The 18,322-nt window shown below is 31.6% G+C and overlaps 3 protein-coding genes across 4 annotated transcripts; 2 read left to right on the plus strand and 1 right to left on the minus strand.

Annotated features, from left to right (window-relative positions):
• The first annotated feature begins 686 nt into the window (after window positions 1-686).
• On the plus strand, window positions 687-2,271 carry LOC21391956 (NAC transcription factor 29). Its single transcript, XM_024161286.1, has 3 exons — window positions 687-858; window positions 1,721-1,980; window positions 2,095-2,271. Exons 1-3 carry the CDS (start codon window positions 687-689, stop codon window positions 2,269-2,271), a joined length of 609 nt encoding a protein of 202 aa, XP_024017054.1.
• Window positions 2,272-7,170: 4,899 nt separating this feature from the next.
• LOC21391957 (probable calcium-binding protein CML45) lies at window positions 7,171-7,816 on the minus strand. The gene has a single exon (XM_010091606.2). The coding sequence runs from the start codon at window positions 7,814-7,816 to the stop codon at window positions 7,307-7,309; it is 510 nt and encodes a 169-aa protein (XP_010089908.1). The 3' UTR covers window positions 7,171-7,306.
• Window positions 7,817-11,526: 3,710 nt separating this feature from the next.
• LOC21391959 lies at window positions 11,527-16,402 on the plus strand. Of its 2 annotated transcripts, XM_010091608.2 has the most exons (6): window positions 11,527-11,814; window positions 12,615-13,029; window positions 13,846-13,884; window positions 15,828-15,912; window positions 16,015-16,101; window positions 16,234-16,402. In XM_010091608.2, exons 1-5 carry the CDS (start codon window positions 11,555-11,557, stop codon window positions 16,095-16,097), a joined length of 882 nt encoding a protein of 293 aa, XP_010089910.2. In that variant the 5' UTR covers window positions 11,527-11,554; the 3' UTR covers window positions 16,098-16,101; window positions 16,234-16,402. The 2 variants fall into 2 exon arrangements, with proteins under 2 accessions (XP_010089910.2, XP_024017061.1); XM_024161293.1 differs by having other exon boundaries at window positions 16,015-16,402.
• The last annotated feature ends 1,920 nt before the right edge of the window (window positions 16,403-18,322 follow it).

The raw sequence follows: 18,322 nt of genomic DNA on the forward strand, positions 1-18,322 counted from the left end.
TCCTCCACACCCATTAAAGTTAGTTTCGTCATTCCACCATTTTGCCCAATCATGTGTGTAGCACCTGATGAAAAAAACCACGAGTTTTTGACAACCACTTAACATAATTACTACATGCTCAATATTTATTAGTTTAGGGATATTTTAGCTCATTTATAAGTTTAGGAACCAATTTGTCACATTAAAAGTTTAGATACCTTAAGAGCTATTAATCTTAAAAAATTAATCTGATAGATTTTATGATAAATTGAATTATTGAGTGGCATAAATGTTAAGTTTATGTTCTTGAGTGACATGATATGTAAAGATAACATCTTTTGAGTTTTAGTTCTCCATGTATTTTTTCCTTTTTTGAACAAAAAGACTTAGAAATTAATTTGCATAGAAGAATTAGATGGAAAATATATTTTAATAACTTAGATTATGTGAGCTAATATATATCTAAATACTAATTAATCATGAAGTTTCATTGCTTAAAAAGTTAGTTAGTATAGTTCTACTGGTAATAGAACTATTGAGTATTGCACATATATATAAGGAGGAAATTCTCTTCGTATATATAATACTAAGAAACTCAACTAGTTTCATTCATCATAATTATTTTCTCTCTTCTGTAAGTGCTTTTTTGTCTTCACCTTCCTTCTAACAAATCTTTGACTCTTTGTAAACGTTGATCGTCTTCAACAATGGAGATCACACCTGTGAATCTTTTTCCAATAGGCATCAGATTTTCACCAACTGAAGTAGAATTGGTCGATTACTATTTAGCTAACAAAGTCATGAACAAGCCTTTTCAAGATCCCACTAACAGATTCCAAGAACTTGAGCTTTACAACTACACTCCTAAGAAACTCCAAGGTAATTTATACATTCCATCAATCTTTCATTATTATTATTATTATTATTCCTATTAGTATCGGTTCTTGTCATATGCATACTCGAACATTTTCTACGTCTTTTTGGTTGGCCTTTTCTCTTCAATCCACGATGTGCATGAAAAAATAGGTTTCTGCCTTTTTTTTTTTTTTTTTTTTTGGTTTTTACGTTCGTTTTTGGTTTGATCTGTCTTTCAACGATATGAAAATGATTTCTTGAATATTGTACGTTTCGCTTTAACCTATTTATGTAGTTCTTGAATCTTAGTGATCAACAGTACGTACTAGTCAAGATGATATATAATATTTGTCTTTTATTGTTTTCAATTTCTATGCACTTCTGTTTTGATTTAAATTGTTATGTTAATGAATAATATTATATTATTCTTAACTGTTATATATATGACCGAACCGGAAACTGACTAGTTGATTTTCATTGAACACCAACATTAACAAAAGACGTGGCTCTTCTAATTTGTATTCCATGTTCTTTTTTGTTGATAATCGTTATTTTTTTTTCTTTGATTTGTTATATATAGCTTTTCCTCTATTTTCTTTTTTTACCCCTGATCAGTTTGTAAAAGATAATATGGAAGTCGGTAGTTACATACAATGAAGGGTTTCTTAATTTTTACATATTAAAACGTACTACGGAGAAATATTGAGTACTACAGGGTTTCTTTCGTATTATACATATATGTCCAATGATATAGCTAATCATTATCTAATTTCCCCACACCCTATACGGAGTTCAGTTTTTATGTTTGTCAATATGTAGAGTTTCTCAACTTTAATAGTTTGACTAACTAAATGACTCGTACTATCATTCAACATTGTAAATACAGAAAAGTATGGAGTGCAAAAAGAGCATGAAATGTATATCTTTGTGAAAAGAGTGCTGAAGCATCAAAAAGGAAAGCGTCTTCAACGTAGAATAACTGATGGTAGTAATGGATTTTGGAAAGCTTCAACGGGAGAGGTAAAAATAGAACTCGACGGAGTTTTAGTTGGACATAGGAGGACCTTAGTCTACTACAAAGGTGAAGGAGAAAAGACCAACTGGCTCATGTACGAATACAGATTACCTGATCATTATTTTGTGCAGGTATGTATATATATGACCAATAATAGACTAAACTTAATTTGATACGAACATCAAATTTTTTATGTTGTCTTTCGATTTGTATTGGTTAAAAGTTCTTATGATTTGGTATTGCAGTTGGATGATTGGCTCCTTTGCAAGGTGTATCTAAACAAAAAGGAGGAAACCAAGTCTAAGACTCGACTTAACTCAACGTTGGAGTCTATAGCTATAATCAACACTAACATAGACATTCAACAAGCAGAATATTCTTCAGCTTCTCATGCGAGTTTCAACAATGACATCCTACAGTAGTTTCAAGAAGCGATTTTCACCGACACCCCTTGGACCATGGATGACCTATTTCAGATCGCAGAATCTTCTAGTCCTTCATAGAGTTTCATTCCAACAAACCTAAGATGGTTTAGTTTGTTTTATTTTTATGTAACAGTCTTAGGTTTAGTAAGCGTTACTATAGGTTTCGTTGATTTGCGGGTATTATGTATACTTTTCAAGCATAGGCACTCTTTTTCCCTTGTTAGGTTTCTCCCTGTGAGGTTTACTAGCAAGGTTTTTAATGAGGCCTATCATAGATTTTGATTATCAAATACGTAGTTTAGGCTATGTCTTATGTCGTCAGAAGTTGCTTGATATTTTTTCCCGCTTGTCCTCCTTTCTGAGTTGTTTTGATTTTGATTTTGCTTAGATCAGGACAAATTAGATCAGGCAATCTGTAGTAGTTTTTTTATTTTAATTTTTTATGACAAATTAGAAAGAGCCACTCTGTTAATGTATTGGTAGGTATGAACTACTCCATTCAACCATTGTGACTAGTATATAATTAGTGTAATCTTCTTGGTTCGTAATCTGCTTGACTACTCATGGATTTTCTGCAAAAAAAAAAAAAAAAAAAAAAAAAAAAAAAAAAAAAAACTTTTTTTTAGTTTTTAGCCATATTTCGGAAAGCTCCAAAACATATATATATGTATATGTATATGTATATATATACACATACATATGTACGTGTGTATGTGTGTGTATATACATATTTATATATGTTTAGTAATTCTAGAAATACTCAAGTGGGTTCGCCAAATTTTGTTTGCCAATTAACCTTAGAGTTATTTTGCAAAGAATAATAGTTTCAATCTAATGTTGTTTAAAAATTTCAAATAATAAATTCTCAAAATTGTCAAATTTAAATTAGAGTTTCTCGTTCGTTTTCCTAAGAAACAAGAGCAGATTGATTTTTTAGTGGCATCAAATTAATAAGTGCGAGGCTGCGAGCAATATTCTAAAACCATGTTGTTTAGATTTTTTTTTTTTTTTTTTTTTTGGGGGGTACGTCTTTTATTCAATTTTTTAACAAGATGAAAAAGTTAAAAAAAAAAAAAATTGATGGTAACGACATGAAACCATTTAAAAATTAAGGACAACAAAAGTTACAATTGAAACTATATACCGTTTTCTCGACGTAAAGGAAAAACAAGATTTTTAACCTTCTTAGTCCTTAAATTGCTAGTATATTATAAAAGTTCAACCGTACATTTTTTTTTTTAGAAATTAGTACCTAATTCTAATTTTTGTTCGCCGTTTTTGTTTATCAATAAAAACTTTTTTTTTTTTTTGGTAATACCGTGTGTGTATATATATTAATTTTAATAATGTTGTTGTTTATTTTCTTTTGATGTCGTTTTTAGGATTTTGTCGTATTTTCGTTGCTGTACGTAATAATGGTTTGAAGAAGCTCCGCTCAGTGAAACGGCCGATTCGATTAGAGTAATGCTGTAGGCACGGGTAGTGTTTAGCATAATCCACTGATAGAAGGCGTTCTTTTGGAAAAATTGTCACACCAATTTTAGGGTTTTCCGGATGATGAAAGAGAAAAATTATAGTGATTTTTTGGGAATTTGGTATGAACTAATTCATGGGGGCAAAATGATTTATGAGAGGTATGGATAAAGAGACTGATTTGGGATTGGAATTTGGAAATTTTAGGATGCGTTGAAACTACATGTCGTATAGCAATGACCTTTAATGATGTCGTATAGCAATGACCTTTAATGAAGTTTTTCATATTCTTTTAATTTTTTGAAAATCTTAATTATAAATAATTTTGAATAATAGTAATGACAAAACATTTTTCGTTACATAGCTTTAACATTTTTCGGTAAAATTTTTCCTCTTCTGTCAACAATTCTTAAAAATAGTTATGTATTAAATCTTTTACCTTAATTTTTTCATGTCAAAATTTAAGTATTAAAGTTTTTGCTACTAAATACAAATTGTGATTAATTATAAATATTTAGCTATAAATTTATCTTTCAACTTTTTAAAATTATTTTTAGTTAAAAAATACATTTGAAGTAAAAATAAATAAATAAATAAAACATGAAGCTACGTGGGAATCCATTATCAATATATAAGCAAGTTTTAATTAAAAATGTAATGCTTTAATTGAATTGGTATGGTTTTCGAATTCTAGACAGTATAGGATACAAACAAATTAGCTCTTCATAAATATATACCGCCATACTTATTATTTGCACTCATCATAATTTTCTCTTACCTATTTCTATTTCAAAAATTAGTTTTTTCAATATTTTTAGCCCGTTTAGTTCGCTGATTTGAGCTGATATGTGACTTTATGTGAGTTTTTTACTGTAACAAAAAAATTAGATGTGACTGTTTTTAAAATTTTTTTAGTATAATAAAACTCGAATTGATGAAATGAACGGAGCATTTCATTTAATTTCGAGAGTGCAACGGAGATCACACCCGTGAATCCTTTTTCAATGGGCATTAGATTTTGCCTTCCTGACATAGAATTGGTCCATTACTATTTAGCTAACAAAGTCATGAACGAGCATTTTCAAGATCCCACCAACAAATTTTAAGAACTCGAGTTTTATAACTACACTCCTGAAAAACTCAAAGGTTTGCATGTTCGATCAATCTTTTCTCGTTTCTATGTCGTTTTTTGGTTTTGTTTTTTTTTTTTTTCTCTTAATATATCATAATCCGACTGCAAATATATTATAGGATCTTGTCGTGTGTGTATATATTTTGGCACTTTTATGTCTTTTTGGTTGGTTTCTTTCTCTTATTATTGGATCTTCATGAGAACATATATAGCTGATTCTGCATTGTTTCCTTTCTAATTTTTTTTTTTTTTTTTTTTTTTTTCACGTTTGCTTGGTTTGAGATGTCTTCCATTGGCGATTTGAAAATGGTTTCTTGATTGGATATATTTCATGTAAAACCTAAATATAGTTGTTGAATGAATCTTGGTCAACAAACTAGTCAATAAGATGACGAGTCATATTTTTCTAATTCTTTTTCGAAACTAAATTAAAACTAAATAGCAATTCTTAAAACTAAATTAAATAGTATATTTTTTAAACTAAATTAAGTAAATAGTAAATTTTAAAGCTTTACCGTATAAATTTTTAATTTACAATTAGTAAATATATATTTTTCATGTAAATTTTCTTTTCACTACTGGTAAAAAAAAAAAAAAAAATTTTCATGTGAATACATATTTTTTTACTACGTAAATTATTTTTTTCAATCGTAAATAAAATATTTATACATTAAATTACTATTTATTTCAAATAATTTTAAAATCTGTTACTTAATTTAGTTTCAAAAATTTACTATTTACTACAATTTCCATCCTTTTATTTTTCAACTCCCTACTTGCTTTCTGAATTTCTTTTAATATATTGTTATGTACATGTTAATCAATAACAATACTATTCCAAAATGCTATATGATCGAACTACAAACTAACTGGGTGATAATTATCATGTTACGTGAATTTTTAAATCATTCTCAGTTTACCTCTAAATTTAAAAAAAAAATGTCACTTTGGCCTTTGATCAGTTTTCAAGTAGTCACACTTAATTGATGTTCTTAGAATTTATTTATGTTAAAAATAGAGGAAAAAAGAAGGGAGTTAAGTGTGGTCATGTAGTTATTTTTCGGTGTTTTAACAAACATTCTAAAGGGAATACTAAATGACCACACTAACCCTTTTTCACATATATATATTTTTTAACAATAGTTCTATTAGGGAGAAAGAGACTAATCCAAAATTTGAAGGAAAAATGAGAGTTTTTAAAATTTAGAGGCTAAAATGGGAATGACCTTAAAGTTTGAATGACGCAAATGAGGATAATCGTTAATTAAACTTTAAATTTCAATAAATTTTTTTTTGTTTTGTTTGATATCATGGCCTTTTAATTTATAACAACTAATCTTTTTGTTTACTACATGATCAGTTGGGAGATTGGCTACTTTGCAAGGTTTACTTAAATGAAAAGAAGGAAACTATACTCAACTCTAACAACGTCGACGTTGGTCAAGAAGCAGCTTCCGCTGGCGCCTTCGTCGGCAGACCACCGGACACTTCGTCTTTCTCAGCATCACAATGGACCGGCGAGCAATTCACGGCTATGATCACATCTGAGAGTGACATCAATTTGCCGGACTGGGACAAAATTACTATTTGTTGGGACGACTCTACGACATAGATAGTATTTTGACGAGGCAGAGTCTGTCCTTCATAGAGTTTCATTCAAATGAACTTATCATGTTTTTTTTTTTTTTTTCCTTCCTTCTCACGTGATAGTCTCTTGTTTGTATGTTGGGCAACATTTCTATGTTTTTGTTGTACAGACATCATAGGATTGTCCTTGGTTTCATTTATATATTTTCTTTGCTTATATATATATATATATATATAGATATATATTTGCTCTGGATGCTCTTCTGCTTCAGATGTTCAGTTCGTTTTCTGTTCACTATTACTCTCATAAAAGAAAATTCCCAACTGACTAAATAGAACTATAAAATACAAAACTGATAACAAATAGGATGTGCATTTTTTTCCGGTCCCTTTTGCATTGAAAAAATTGCACAAAGACCCCCGCCAAGAGGTCATCCCAGTGGTGTTTCCACACAAAGGCTTCCAAGTGGTCTTTCCACAAATGATCACTAAACAAAAGCATACATACTTTCGACTTTAAATTATTAATACATATATTGAAAACAAAAAATAAATATATCTACAATAGTGACCGTCCTTTTACGCTGCTACTGATAGAAACTGCTGTTTTAACTATTAAATTCATCTTTCATAGTTTGATATATGAATGTAAAAGTTAAAAATTTGTAGCGTGTCAAGGCTGAAAAAGCAATACCTACCAGTGTTGAAAAAGAACAGTTTTTACTGAAGAAGCAGCAAAAAGAAAAAAAAAAATGAAGAAACACGCAGGATTGAACAAGCCAAATCCCAAAAAACAAGCAACTTTTTTTGTTTTTTGTTTTTTGTTTTCTTTGCGATGTTTTAGCGGAAGCTGTCTTCCATGATTTTAACAAATTCCTTGAAATCTATTTTCTCATCTCCATCTCTATCAAAAGCTTTAATCATGGATTTGCAATCTTTTTCCGAAGTTTCCACGGAACCCAATGCACAAAGAACTCTCTGCACTTCCCCTGCATCAATAAACCCGTCTTTGTTCTCATCAAACACATCAAAAGCTTCTCTCACTTCCTCCAAGCTTACTTCTTCCTCAAACAACTCCTCATCACACAAGTTTTTCTCGGCTAATTTCTCCATAGCATCTTTCACTTCCTCTATACACAGTTTCTTCTCATTATCAATCTTTTTCGGAAGACTAACGTTTCTCGATAGCTTCTTTTGATCATCGTCTACGACCCAAACATTGCGTAATTGAGAACTTAGGAAATGTAAATATAGTTGCAGAAGTATAAGGACGAGTATGATCATTACCAAGACTGGAATTTCAGCTACTGAAGAGGAGAAGGGAAATTTGACCCTTGCAATATTCCCCATGGTGCGTCTAAAATTATGAATTTATGAGGAAAGGAGTTGTGAAGGGCCAGGTGTTTTTTTTTAGCTATTTAGAAGTGCGTATATATATGCCTATGAGTCAACGGTCATCGTTATTAAGTCGTTTTGGAAAATGAGAAGAAAATGTGTTTACCAAAAAAAAAAAAAAAAAAAAGAAAGTTCTCGTTAGATAGCCCGTTTGGTAAAGGGATTCATTTTCTGATTTAAATCATGATTCGTGGTTCGTTACAGTATTTTCTCTTATAAAAAATATACGTAAATCGAAAATAATTCTAATCACATGGTTCTAATCCATGAACCAAAACGGGAGTAGTTTACATTTCTAAATTCCAAACGTCAGGCACAAACATCATATTGGATTCAACCAGTGCTGGATCGGATGATAAACTTCCTCTTCTTTCTCTTTCATTTAGATCATTATACGGGTATGACACAATTTTTAACCGCCAAATTTTTCTCTAAATTATGTTAAGTTGTCATATTTTTCTTGATCCAATATAATAATTTAACGGTTTAAAACTTGTACAATAATATTTTCACACCTCTTCAATTTACTCTCTTTTTTTATTATACTAATAGGATCTCAAATGACAGATTTTCATTTAAAATTTATTAAATTGTCATCCAACTCGATCTAATATTTTTTATTTTATGATTTGCTGGTTTAAAAATGTGTCATACCAATAGGTGTTTTTTCATACATTGCCACGTAATTCTCCCTTTTACACTTGCACTATTTTTAAATTTAGGAGATTATGTGGTACTTTTAGCGTATTAATAGGTCAAATTTATTTAACCATTAGATCTACGTATTTTTTGACTTTTACGTGATTTTATACAAATTTAACAGACAAAAAACTTAACCTACTAATATATTAACGTACCATAAAATGTCATTTTAAATTTTTGTTCCAAAGACTTTTTAGTCATCTTGGAAACTTCTAAGTTATTTTGTAGCACGTCCATTCAAAATTACGCATAATTAAAAAGGACATAGCAGGTTCACAAAAAGTCGTCCCTATTTTCTTGCTTGACCGAACTATAGTCCTTTATAATTGATGTACTCAATTTCTTGTAAACTGCATAGAAATTTCTGTATTCAAGTGAAACTAATTGGATTGTCGTGTGTGACATGCTGCTTGCAACGTGTCTCACGCAAAGATGAAGTCAGGAGTTTTCCTCGAAGGAGTAATAATTATTATAAATGTTTAGCCGAAGTAAATAATTATTAAATAATTCGATTATCCACAATGGGCTAATAGTTATTACAAATGTTTAGTCAAAATCAGCTTCAAATATTTTTAAGAACATTAAAATATCATTTTAATATTATTAAAAATACAAAATGTTAAAAACATGTTTCGTTATAACATGAGATACTAAAATGATTTTATCTTTAAATGAAATGTTGAGGGGGGCTTTAACTCATCGGTCGCACGGCATTGGATGAATAAAAGTAGGGGTGTTCGCAGTTGAATTGGACAGTTTTTTTTTTAGAAACCACCAACTAAATTAAAAATATTTTTTTTTCTTTGGGGCGATTTGATATTTTTGATAAAAATCAAATTAAACTAAATCACTCATAAGCAATTTAGGCAGTTTGGTTTGAGCGGTTTAAACTTAAGAGTACAGAAATTTTTAATAATTCATAAAAATTATAAAATCGCTAATCAATAAAAATAAAAATAAGAGTCAAGTTTACAATATAACTCAAAAGTAGCAAATCTCTAACAGCTTACCATTTAAAGTTTTAATACAAACTAATAAAAATATGATATGGTGCATTTTATAAGTGTAGAATCTTAATTATGACAAATAAAAATTAAAATAAATATAAAAGCATTTTAAAAATTAAAAATTATATATGTATATTTTTTAGCAGATTATTGAGCGGTTTGGGTGGTTTTGAGATTCCAAACCACAACTTAAGACTCTGTTCATTTCACCGATTCGAGTTTTGTTATAGTAAAAAGCTCTCAGAAACAGTCACATTTAACTTTTTTACAACAGTAAAAAGCTCTCACATAAAGTCACATCTCAATTCGAATCAGCGAACTAAACGATCTTAAATCTCATAAAAAATAGATTAAAAAACTGGTCAAACTAACTAATAATTTAAAAATAATTAACGATTTGATTCGGTTTAAGTCCCTTCATTCTAATTATAGATTGAGAGTTCGAGTTACTCTGAGCCCCATTTTAAAGTGGTGGCATTCTCCCTCCTCTTATATTAATATATGTATATATATACATATATGATTTTATTTTTTGTTCTGATTGCAATTGCTCTAATATTTACTCATCAATGTGTATTATTATTTTAGCCTTAAAATATCAATCTGACGGTTATAATAAATTGATTAACGGACTAAAACTTAATGACAATTAATGATATTGAATTTTCATCAGGTCACGTCATAAAATTTATAAATTTAAAGGTAACTATTGATGAAAACATAATTATTGAAAACTCATCAACATATATATGTAGTTGCATTGATATCCATTTTATTATTGTTTTTGGATTTGATATTATTGTAATTTAATCCAAGCTACAAAGTCCTTTCAATGAAGAGCCAATTTGTGTATGATTTCGGTGAAATTCAAGTAGAATAAAGTACGAGAGAGAAATAAATTGCAACCACATCTATCTAAAATCAAGTATACTAAACTAAAAGTGTTTTTTTTTTCTTTTAAAAAGTATACAAAACTAAAATAATTTCTTTCCCTTTTTTTGGCTTCTTTTTGTAATCTTAAGATTAGAGATAAATTAATTAATGGAGCGACAACTAACTAGAGAAACATGACATTTTAAAAGTAACTCTATAATAACTCTCCCTAAAATGGTATTCATTGTTACATGGACAAATTTAGATCAATCATAAAATGGTGGGTTCCGGAGGAGATTTCTGACCTCCCCAGCACCGCGCGTAGGGCAAATCTCCTTCGATCTCCCTTTTTTTACAAGATCTCGTGCCGGAGGAGATTGATATACGTCCTCCCCTGCGGCTTGATGATAAGGGGCAATGCGCAAGCTGGGGTGTCTTAAATCACATTAATCACTTATGCTCCGTTTATTTTGAGAGTTTTGGCATGGTTTTAGATCATGATTCTTAGTTTGTTATAGTATTTTTCTCTCACAAAAAATTTAAATTTCAAAAATTAGAATCATGAACTATGATTCTGAACCTATGAACCAAACGCCACATTAACATTAAATTAGTGCGGCCATTTACCTAATTTGAAAAAGGTGAATCATTTACTAAAAAGAGGGTTATAAAACCCTCCATTTACCTCCAAATTCCTAAATTATACTTTAACCATCCTAACATTTTTGTGGCAAGTATGATAATTTAGGATGAAATCAATTTTTTTTTTTTTTGTTTTATAGAAATACTGCGCCTTGATTTATGTTTTCATATTTATTATTTTTATTCCTTATGTTTCCAAACATGTTAAAACTATCCCTTTCGTTTTATAACCGGTGTTATAATATTTATTCTGTGAAGATTTTTAACATGATTTAGCATCCATTCTCCTTAAAAAAAAAAAAAAAAAAAAAAAAACTAGAAATGCCAAACGTAACAACAATTACAAGTGTGTCGTTTTACATCCAAAAGGGTGTCGTTTTCCCCACAAATGGATAAAGTGAGGTGATCAGAAATCCATGGTGAAATTATTTTTGGTTTTCATCCTTTTTTTAAGCAAAGACCCGCCATAATGCTTGTAATCTGTTCCTCTCTAAAATCCCCTTCTTCTACATCTTCTCCAAAGCACCCATTTTTATCTCACCTTCAATCACCAAATAATAACAATAATAATAATTCTCACAAACTTTCAATCTTACCCATTAACCGGCGAGGCCTCATCATTCTTCTCGCCATCTTCTCAAATATTCAATCTTATTCTTACCCAATTCTCAGTTCGCTCTCTTCTGCCCAAGGACTCTCTCAGATTACCCAGTTTCAGCTCTGCAACGGGTAAGTCCTTAAACCCACTAAGCTTTTTCTGTTTTGCTTTTCGTTTCTTACCTGGGTCATTGATTTCGGCCTCATTTGGGTGATTAGGAACAGTTGGGAGGAGAAAATGTAGATGGGGTTTGTGGGTTTTTTTTTTCAAATTTTTATTTTTATTTTTAATGAGAATACAAATTTGACCCCTTTAAGCTTAATACAATATTGGTGTACCATTTTTTTTTTTTTCCTTTTTGAGGTACGTAGTTTTGATTGTGTTGAGTATCAAATCTATGAACTTGAGACTGTCTAGTTTCCTAGTTCAACTTTATTTAACTTATTATAACTTCTCTAAATGGCAGACTTACTGTTTGTTATAATGTCTGACAGAAAAAAAATGGAGACCTTTTAATGCTTCAATCCATTATTTGGTCCCAACCATTAAAAGCATTAAAAGGCACTGAATTCACTCGTATCCATGAAACTCAAACAATAAAAAGAAACTATTTGATCAATAGAGGGAAACACTAAAGATGAACAACCTATGAGTATCACGATGTGCCTGTAAAGTGCTAGCTGGGGAATAATGGTCAACCTTTTTCGAGTGGGTTCACCAGTTTGGTTCGCGTGTTTGAACCACAATTCTCTATTCCCTTTTTCGAAATCTGAACCACACTCATTTTTTTTACTCCAAAACACTAATCTAGATTAGACGTCCTGTTCAAATTGAGAATTGTAATTCAAACCCATGAAAGACAAGTTTATGTTGAATAGAGAAGGTAATAAATCTTTTGTTATTTAATCAAATTCAAAACTCTGATCATTAGCACAGAGGAAGATAGTGAGATGAGACCAAGAAAGGAGTCAAAGAGAAGAAGCCGACCCTCATCACCAATCAAGGACAAGACTACAGCCCCTTCTAGATATGAAGAAAGGTCTCCCAGGTCACGCACTGCCATGCCCGGAGTGTCTCTTCTGGACCGAGACCTAGTGACTGATGACATTACTCTCCTCGAAGAGCTCTCTGTCTCGCAAGACCTCAACAACTCCAGTTCCAATCTCAACCCTCGAAGTTTTCCGTACAGTGTAAAGCAGCAATGTTGGGAGAAGGCAGAAAAGATCAAAGGGCGAGATCCAGATAGGTGGCGCCGTGATGCTCTCGGCAACATTGTGTTCCGGAAGCTCGTGGGCTGCCCCGGTTGTTTGTGCCATGATTATGATCACATTATACCTTACTCAAAGGTTTATAACTTATTTTGTTTCATTGGTTATAATAATTGTTTTCCTTTTCATCTATTTGTTCCTCTATGTTCCGGATCTATATCTATGCTGTGAATGTGCGTGAATGGAAATAGGATTTCGATTTCTTGCTTGTTACCCCCTCAGTGTCAGAGGATAGTCTTTGGTTGGGGAATTCATGCCAGATTGTCCTTTTCACTTTGCAAATTCACACACTTTTGTATATAAAATATGATCCGTTGAATAAAAGGGGAAAAAAATATTTGTGTGCAATAGGTAGTATTTTAAATTTTAAGAGGAAGACAGTGTCTGATGTTTTCTGCATTTCAAAAGACGTAGAAACTAGTCTCGAGTATTACTATATCCTTACTTGGTCAGAGGCCGAAACTAGAAACTTTATGCACCCAAGAGCCGGCGTGACTCATGGACTTGATTCTCATTGCAAACCTGTTTTGCTATATATAATTTTAGGATGTAAATATAGAGGTATTGCCTTAATAAAACACTTTCTGTTCATGTGGAAACCTTCAATTGGAATCTAATATCTTTAGAATCAATTTCCCTGTTGTATTAGTTTAGGCATGATGAGCCTGCAAACTCCTCTCCAATTTAGTAGCGTCTTCTGCTGCCCTTTGTCAACCTTCACCTTCAGTGTTCTGCTTATGTTTCAGCTGTGCATGTCATAAAGGACCCTAAACTTTTCTAATTGTGTTACTGGATTTTACTAGCCTTGAAAATTGAAATTTTTGTCCGTCCGTCCTTCTCCATAGGGGCTGGGAATGCTACGTTAGGCTTGACTTGTGTATCTTTTTGTTTCAGGGCGGACCAGGTACCCTGGAGAACTGTCAGGTTCTACAGGTATGCAATTGATTTTTTCATTTTTTCCCGTACCAATATTCTTATCTTATAGCTTGGTTTACGAATCCATACCCATCGGACACACATGAATTTCATGCAAATAATTTATGTATACATCTTATCTTACAACCTCTAAATAGTGGCTTTATCTCTTTGTTTGATTAGCTTACTCATTTTGTTCAAAACTGGAGTTGATAACATACAACTAAGATAACTAAGACAAATATAGTTAGGTTTCTTTCTATATTACGACTAGTGACGGAGCGGGAAAACAATGCACTTGCCAGGCCTCTTTGTTGATAGAAAATCTGTTACGATATGTTAATGAAATTTTTAAGGCCCATTTTTTCAGCCCTAACAAGTCCATCATGAGAATCTCACCTTTAAGCAACATAACGTCATATTACATGCAATAATGTATTGACTCATGTCTTGTGCCTATTAGTTGTTTCGCCGCTTTATAGAAGATTTAGCCTTTAGGGCATGTTTACTCAAATTTAATGAGATTTAATGGAAAAGGGAAGGGTTTTGGAAAGGAAAGGGGATCACTGATTTCCTTTGTAGTGTTTATTTATCTATTAGGAAGTGGAATTAGAAACCACCCAATTCTCTTTCTTGTGTTTAGGAAAAGGAATCCTACTAGTTGAGGTACTAAAATGTCATTGTGCATATAATTATGGACTAAAATTTCGAAAGGGTACAAACGTATTTACGTGGTTTGTTCTATTCTAAAGAGAAACAATACTACCGGGTGTCTTAGCATTGATGATCCCTTTCCTCAACCTCTACATTGTAATTTGCTCGTCATGTGGGCCCCACCAAATTAGCATTTGTTAAACACATGAATAGATAGGGGAAGGGAAACACTGCTCCCTTTTCTTTTACCCTTCACTCTATCTTCTCTTGATATTTGTTGCCTGTCCAAAAGAAGTTCTGATAGATACTTGAGAGTCCACAGAATCCTAGTTCGACTTGACTTGCGTCTATCTTTGTTTTCAAAGGAACTCTTTCTGCCTTAATATATCTAGTAAGGCTTTCACAACCGCAAGAAACCAAATATCTCAGGTTAATTTAATGTCCAGAGGACAGTTGTAAACTCTTTCTGCCTTAATATATCTAGTAAGGCTTTCACAACCGCAAGAAACCAAATATCTCAGGTTAATATAATGTCCAGAGGACAGTTGTAAGTTAAGGGATAGTTTTCATCCTAGTTTCTAATCTATTCCCGGACAAAAACATTTAATTGGGTTTATGTTGTAGATGGGAGAGAGTTACTAACTTGCTTCCATGGAACAATAATGATAAGAATAATAAGAATAATAATAATAAGAATAAGAACAACAACAACAACAATGATAATAATAATAATAATAATTGTTATAAAATAACGTAAATAGGCAATAGAAAAACAGAATAAGAACACATAAATTTAACGTGAAAAACCCAAGACGGCAAAAAAACCACGGACAGAGGAGAAGAAATCCACTACATCAAAAGATTGGTACAAGAGAGGAGTGTTTGAGCGGCTACAGCAAAAGCATAATAATAAAAAACCCTAACCATACAACGTCACATAATAAAACAGGTCCATACCACCAAAGACCCCCAAAAATTTCATAATTAAAGCTCCACCACAAATGTCGCACCGAAAACGGGCCGGACCAAATAGAATTCGGGTCACCATACTCTTAACAATAATAATAATACACGTGAAGTTATTATCCTTTTACTTTCAGTTAATTACGCCTAAATCTGTACCGCAGTTTATCCGGATAAATCATTTTTTGTTGTCTCGATTTACTACTACTTACTACAATTAGGACCATTATACTAGGAAAAGAAAACATGTTTCTAATGTGACCACCAATATAGATTATTTAAACTGTACTATATTACCTGAATCTTTTTCATTAAGCAAAAAAAATGTCTCTCATGTCATGCAGGCAACAGTTAATCGGTCGAAGGGAAATCGGACTGAGCTGTCTAGGGCTGAACTTATTCAGAAAAGTTCTTACTGTCGAGTGTCAGGTATTCCAAAAGGACTCCTTAAGACCGTCTTGAACTCATTTGTGAGATGATTCCATCTGATTGTTAAGTGAACACAGTTTAATTGGTTTGGATGAAATGCAGGTCGAGACATGGATCTTCTCGAGCTGTCAGCCTATGGCAACGTTCGCTGCCCACAAGACTCGGGCGGTTGTAGAATCCAATAACCAGGTTTAAGCTATTATCTTATAGGATTAAGTTATTGACCTTTCATGGAGAGTAAAAATTCATATTCCTGATTAACTTAGAACTCTGCTGTCTCAAGTTATAACTTATAGATATATTACAATTGTACCAATGCAGGGAATTGTCAATGATTACCTTCAATTATTAAATTGATTTGAGAAATCTGCATGAAGGGTCTTTTCATGGCCATATTCTTTGTATTCAAGACCATACGTTGATGAAAAGTCACAACTTTTCGTTGTATGTCAAACTGTTTTCAAGTTCTAATCCATTAATGGAAATTAAACATCACAAATTTTTTTCCCTTGGATGAATCACTATAAGCACCATCATAGGCAGAGGTTTCTCCTCATAAATAAGTTAAGAGTACAACTAATATTAAAGTGTACCGAGAAATTTTTTTTTTTTTTTTTTTTTTTTCCAAATTTGAAAAATGTACCAATTGGAAATTGTTTTGCAATTGATGAAAAATAAAATTTTTCTAAACAATTGTAACGATGCATTAGTTTTCCTGTTAAAAATAACATATTTTGTTCGACCTCAAGGAGAGACCTCAATGAGAAATTATGGATAGCACAGCAGGGCCACAGATATTGTAAATGGGGGTTCCTATAATATCCCCTTGTTTTCTTTTATTTCCCCAGAAAAAGGGTGACAATTAAGGGGAATGTTGCATGAACATAAGGGTATAGTTTAGCTTAAAAAAAAAACCAATAAGAATAATTTACTTGCAAATTCGTAGAGTAATTTCTTTTGTTTTCTCTCTCTTTTCCCCCCTTTTTTTTCTTCTTTTTGGTTTCTTTTGTTGTTACCTTCCTACAACTTCACAACCAAGTCCACCTTTTTAAAACACATGGATTGAAATTATACATGTTGGAATGCCCACTTTTTGATGTCCTTAACTTAGAGCCACTAGATTATAAATGAAGTTCAAACGCAAGTAAAGATATCTACTTCCATTTACTACACCCTTATTAATATCTCTTCAAAAATGGAGAAGCTTTTTAGTGATTTTCTGATTAGTCTACCACTGCCATAGAGGGAAAAAGGAAAAGGAGCAAATAAAAGGGAAATAAAAGAAAAGAAAAGGTTGGGAGTCTGTTTCATCTTTTTCTTGCTTTTCAGGAAAAAGCAAAGCTTTTGCATCCACACTCTCCTTTTAAACACGCTTTTCTTCTGAACGACAGATTTTTCTTTTGTTTTTAAAGCATTTCTATATGTTAGATGAGGAATAGTAGAACGTGATTTTTTATTTATTTTTTTGTCCTCATTGAAACCCTTTTGGTGTCTCTACCACTTGTCCCACCTTGTAAGCTATTTACATATACACATACATACACACATATATGTATATCCATATATATATATATATGTATGTATGTACTAATACATATATACATGTGTATATATTGTACACATATGTAATATTTTATGTATATGTGTATATGAGACAAACAGTCATGGTTCACTAACCTTGTTGACTTCGTCACAAGTCAAAACTTTATATAAATGAAGCAACTTTATATCTACCTTAAAACTCTTTGAATCAATTTTCAATTATGGTTTTGAAACTCAACTTTAATTAGCTAAAGAAAGTGGTTAGTTTAGAGTCAAATGGCTGAGATCTTAAGTGGATTGTGGAAATTGAACCAAAAACACAATATGAAACAATGTCCGGGGAATAATGCAGCAATTGATCCACAAAGTTGCGTCCACAATTTTAATTAACATGAAAACCACTTAAATAGGTTAGGAGATAAGTTATAGTGGGGGTTAACTCTGAGTTGCAATGATAGTGTTACTTTCCACAAGAAAGTCAACATTAAATAATTAGTGGCACCAAAGCCAAAATGGGCATAAATTTATCATTAAGATAAAAGGGTAAAAAAAGGTCAAAACTACAGACTAAATTAAAGGAACATTCTTTCAATGTTCGATTGTATGTGTATACAATGTGAACCAATTAGATGGCATGAATTTAGTATTGATCATTAACTTAGTGGTGGGAAAATGATGTTTGAACCGTGTTTACCTAGGACTTGTTCTGGCTAAATTTAATTAAGTGTCATGAATCATGATTAACGTGGAGTGCACGATTTAAGTTGGTTTGCAACTATTTTTTATTTTTAATTTGGGATTTGCTTTTTGAGCTATATGTTTAGTGTCATCTTCATTGTCGATCTCCTCAATTGTGTCGAAATGATCC

Source organism: Morus notabilis, unplaced genomic scaffold (assembly GCF_000414095.1).
Source record: "Morus notabilis unplaced genomic scaffold, ASM41409v2 Scaffold1202, whole genome shotgun sequence".
NCBI classification, from domain to species: domain Eukaryota; kingdom Viridiplantae; phylum Streptophyta; class Magnoliopsida; order Rosales; family Moraceae; genus Morus; species Morus notabilis.

Bases quoted from the DNA above. Each gene is read 5' to 3' on its own strand.
- LOC21391956 (XM_024161286.1), top strand. From the start codon at position 687: ATGGAGATCACACCTGTGAATCTTTTTCCAATAGGCATCAGATTTTCA. The intron at 859-1,720 runs GTAATTTATACA...TTGTAAATACAG, and splicing joins CACTCCTAAGAAACTCCAAG to AAAAGTATGGAGTGCAAAAA. The intron at 1,981-2,094 runs GTATGTATATAT...TTGGTATTGCAG, and splicing joins CTGATCATTATTTTGTGCAG to TTGGATGATTGGCTCCTTTG.
- LOC21391957 (XM_010091606.2), bottom strand. From the start codon at position 7,816: ATGGGGAATATTGCAAGGGTCAAATTTCCCTTCTCCTCTTCAGTAGCT.
- LOC21391959 (XM_024161293.1), top strand. From the start codon at position 11,555: ATGCTTGTAATCTGTTCCTCTCTAAAATCCCCTTCTTCTACATCTTCT. The intron at 13,030-13,845 runs GTTTATAACTTA...TTTTTGTTTCAG, and splicing joins ACATTATACCTTACTCAAAG to GGCGGACCAGGTACCCTGGA. The intron at 13,885-15,827 runs GTATGCAATTGA...CATGTCATGCAG, and splicing joins AGAACTGTCAGGTTCTACAG to GCAACAGTTAATCGGTCGAA.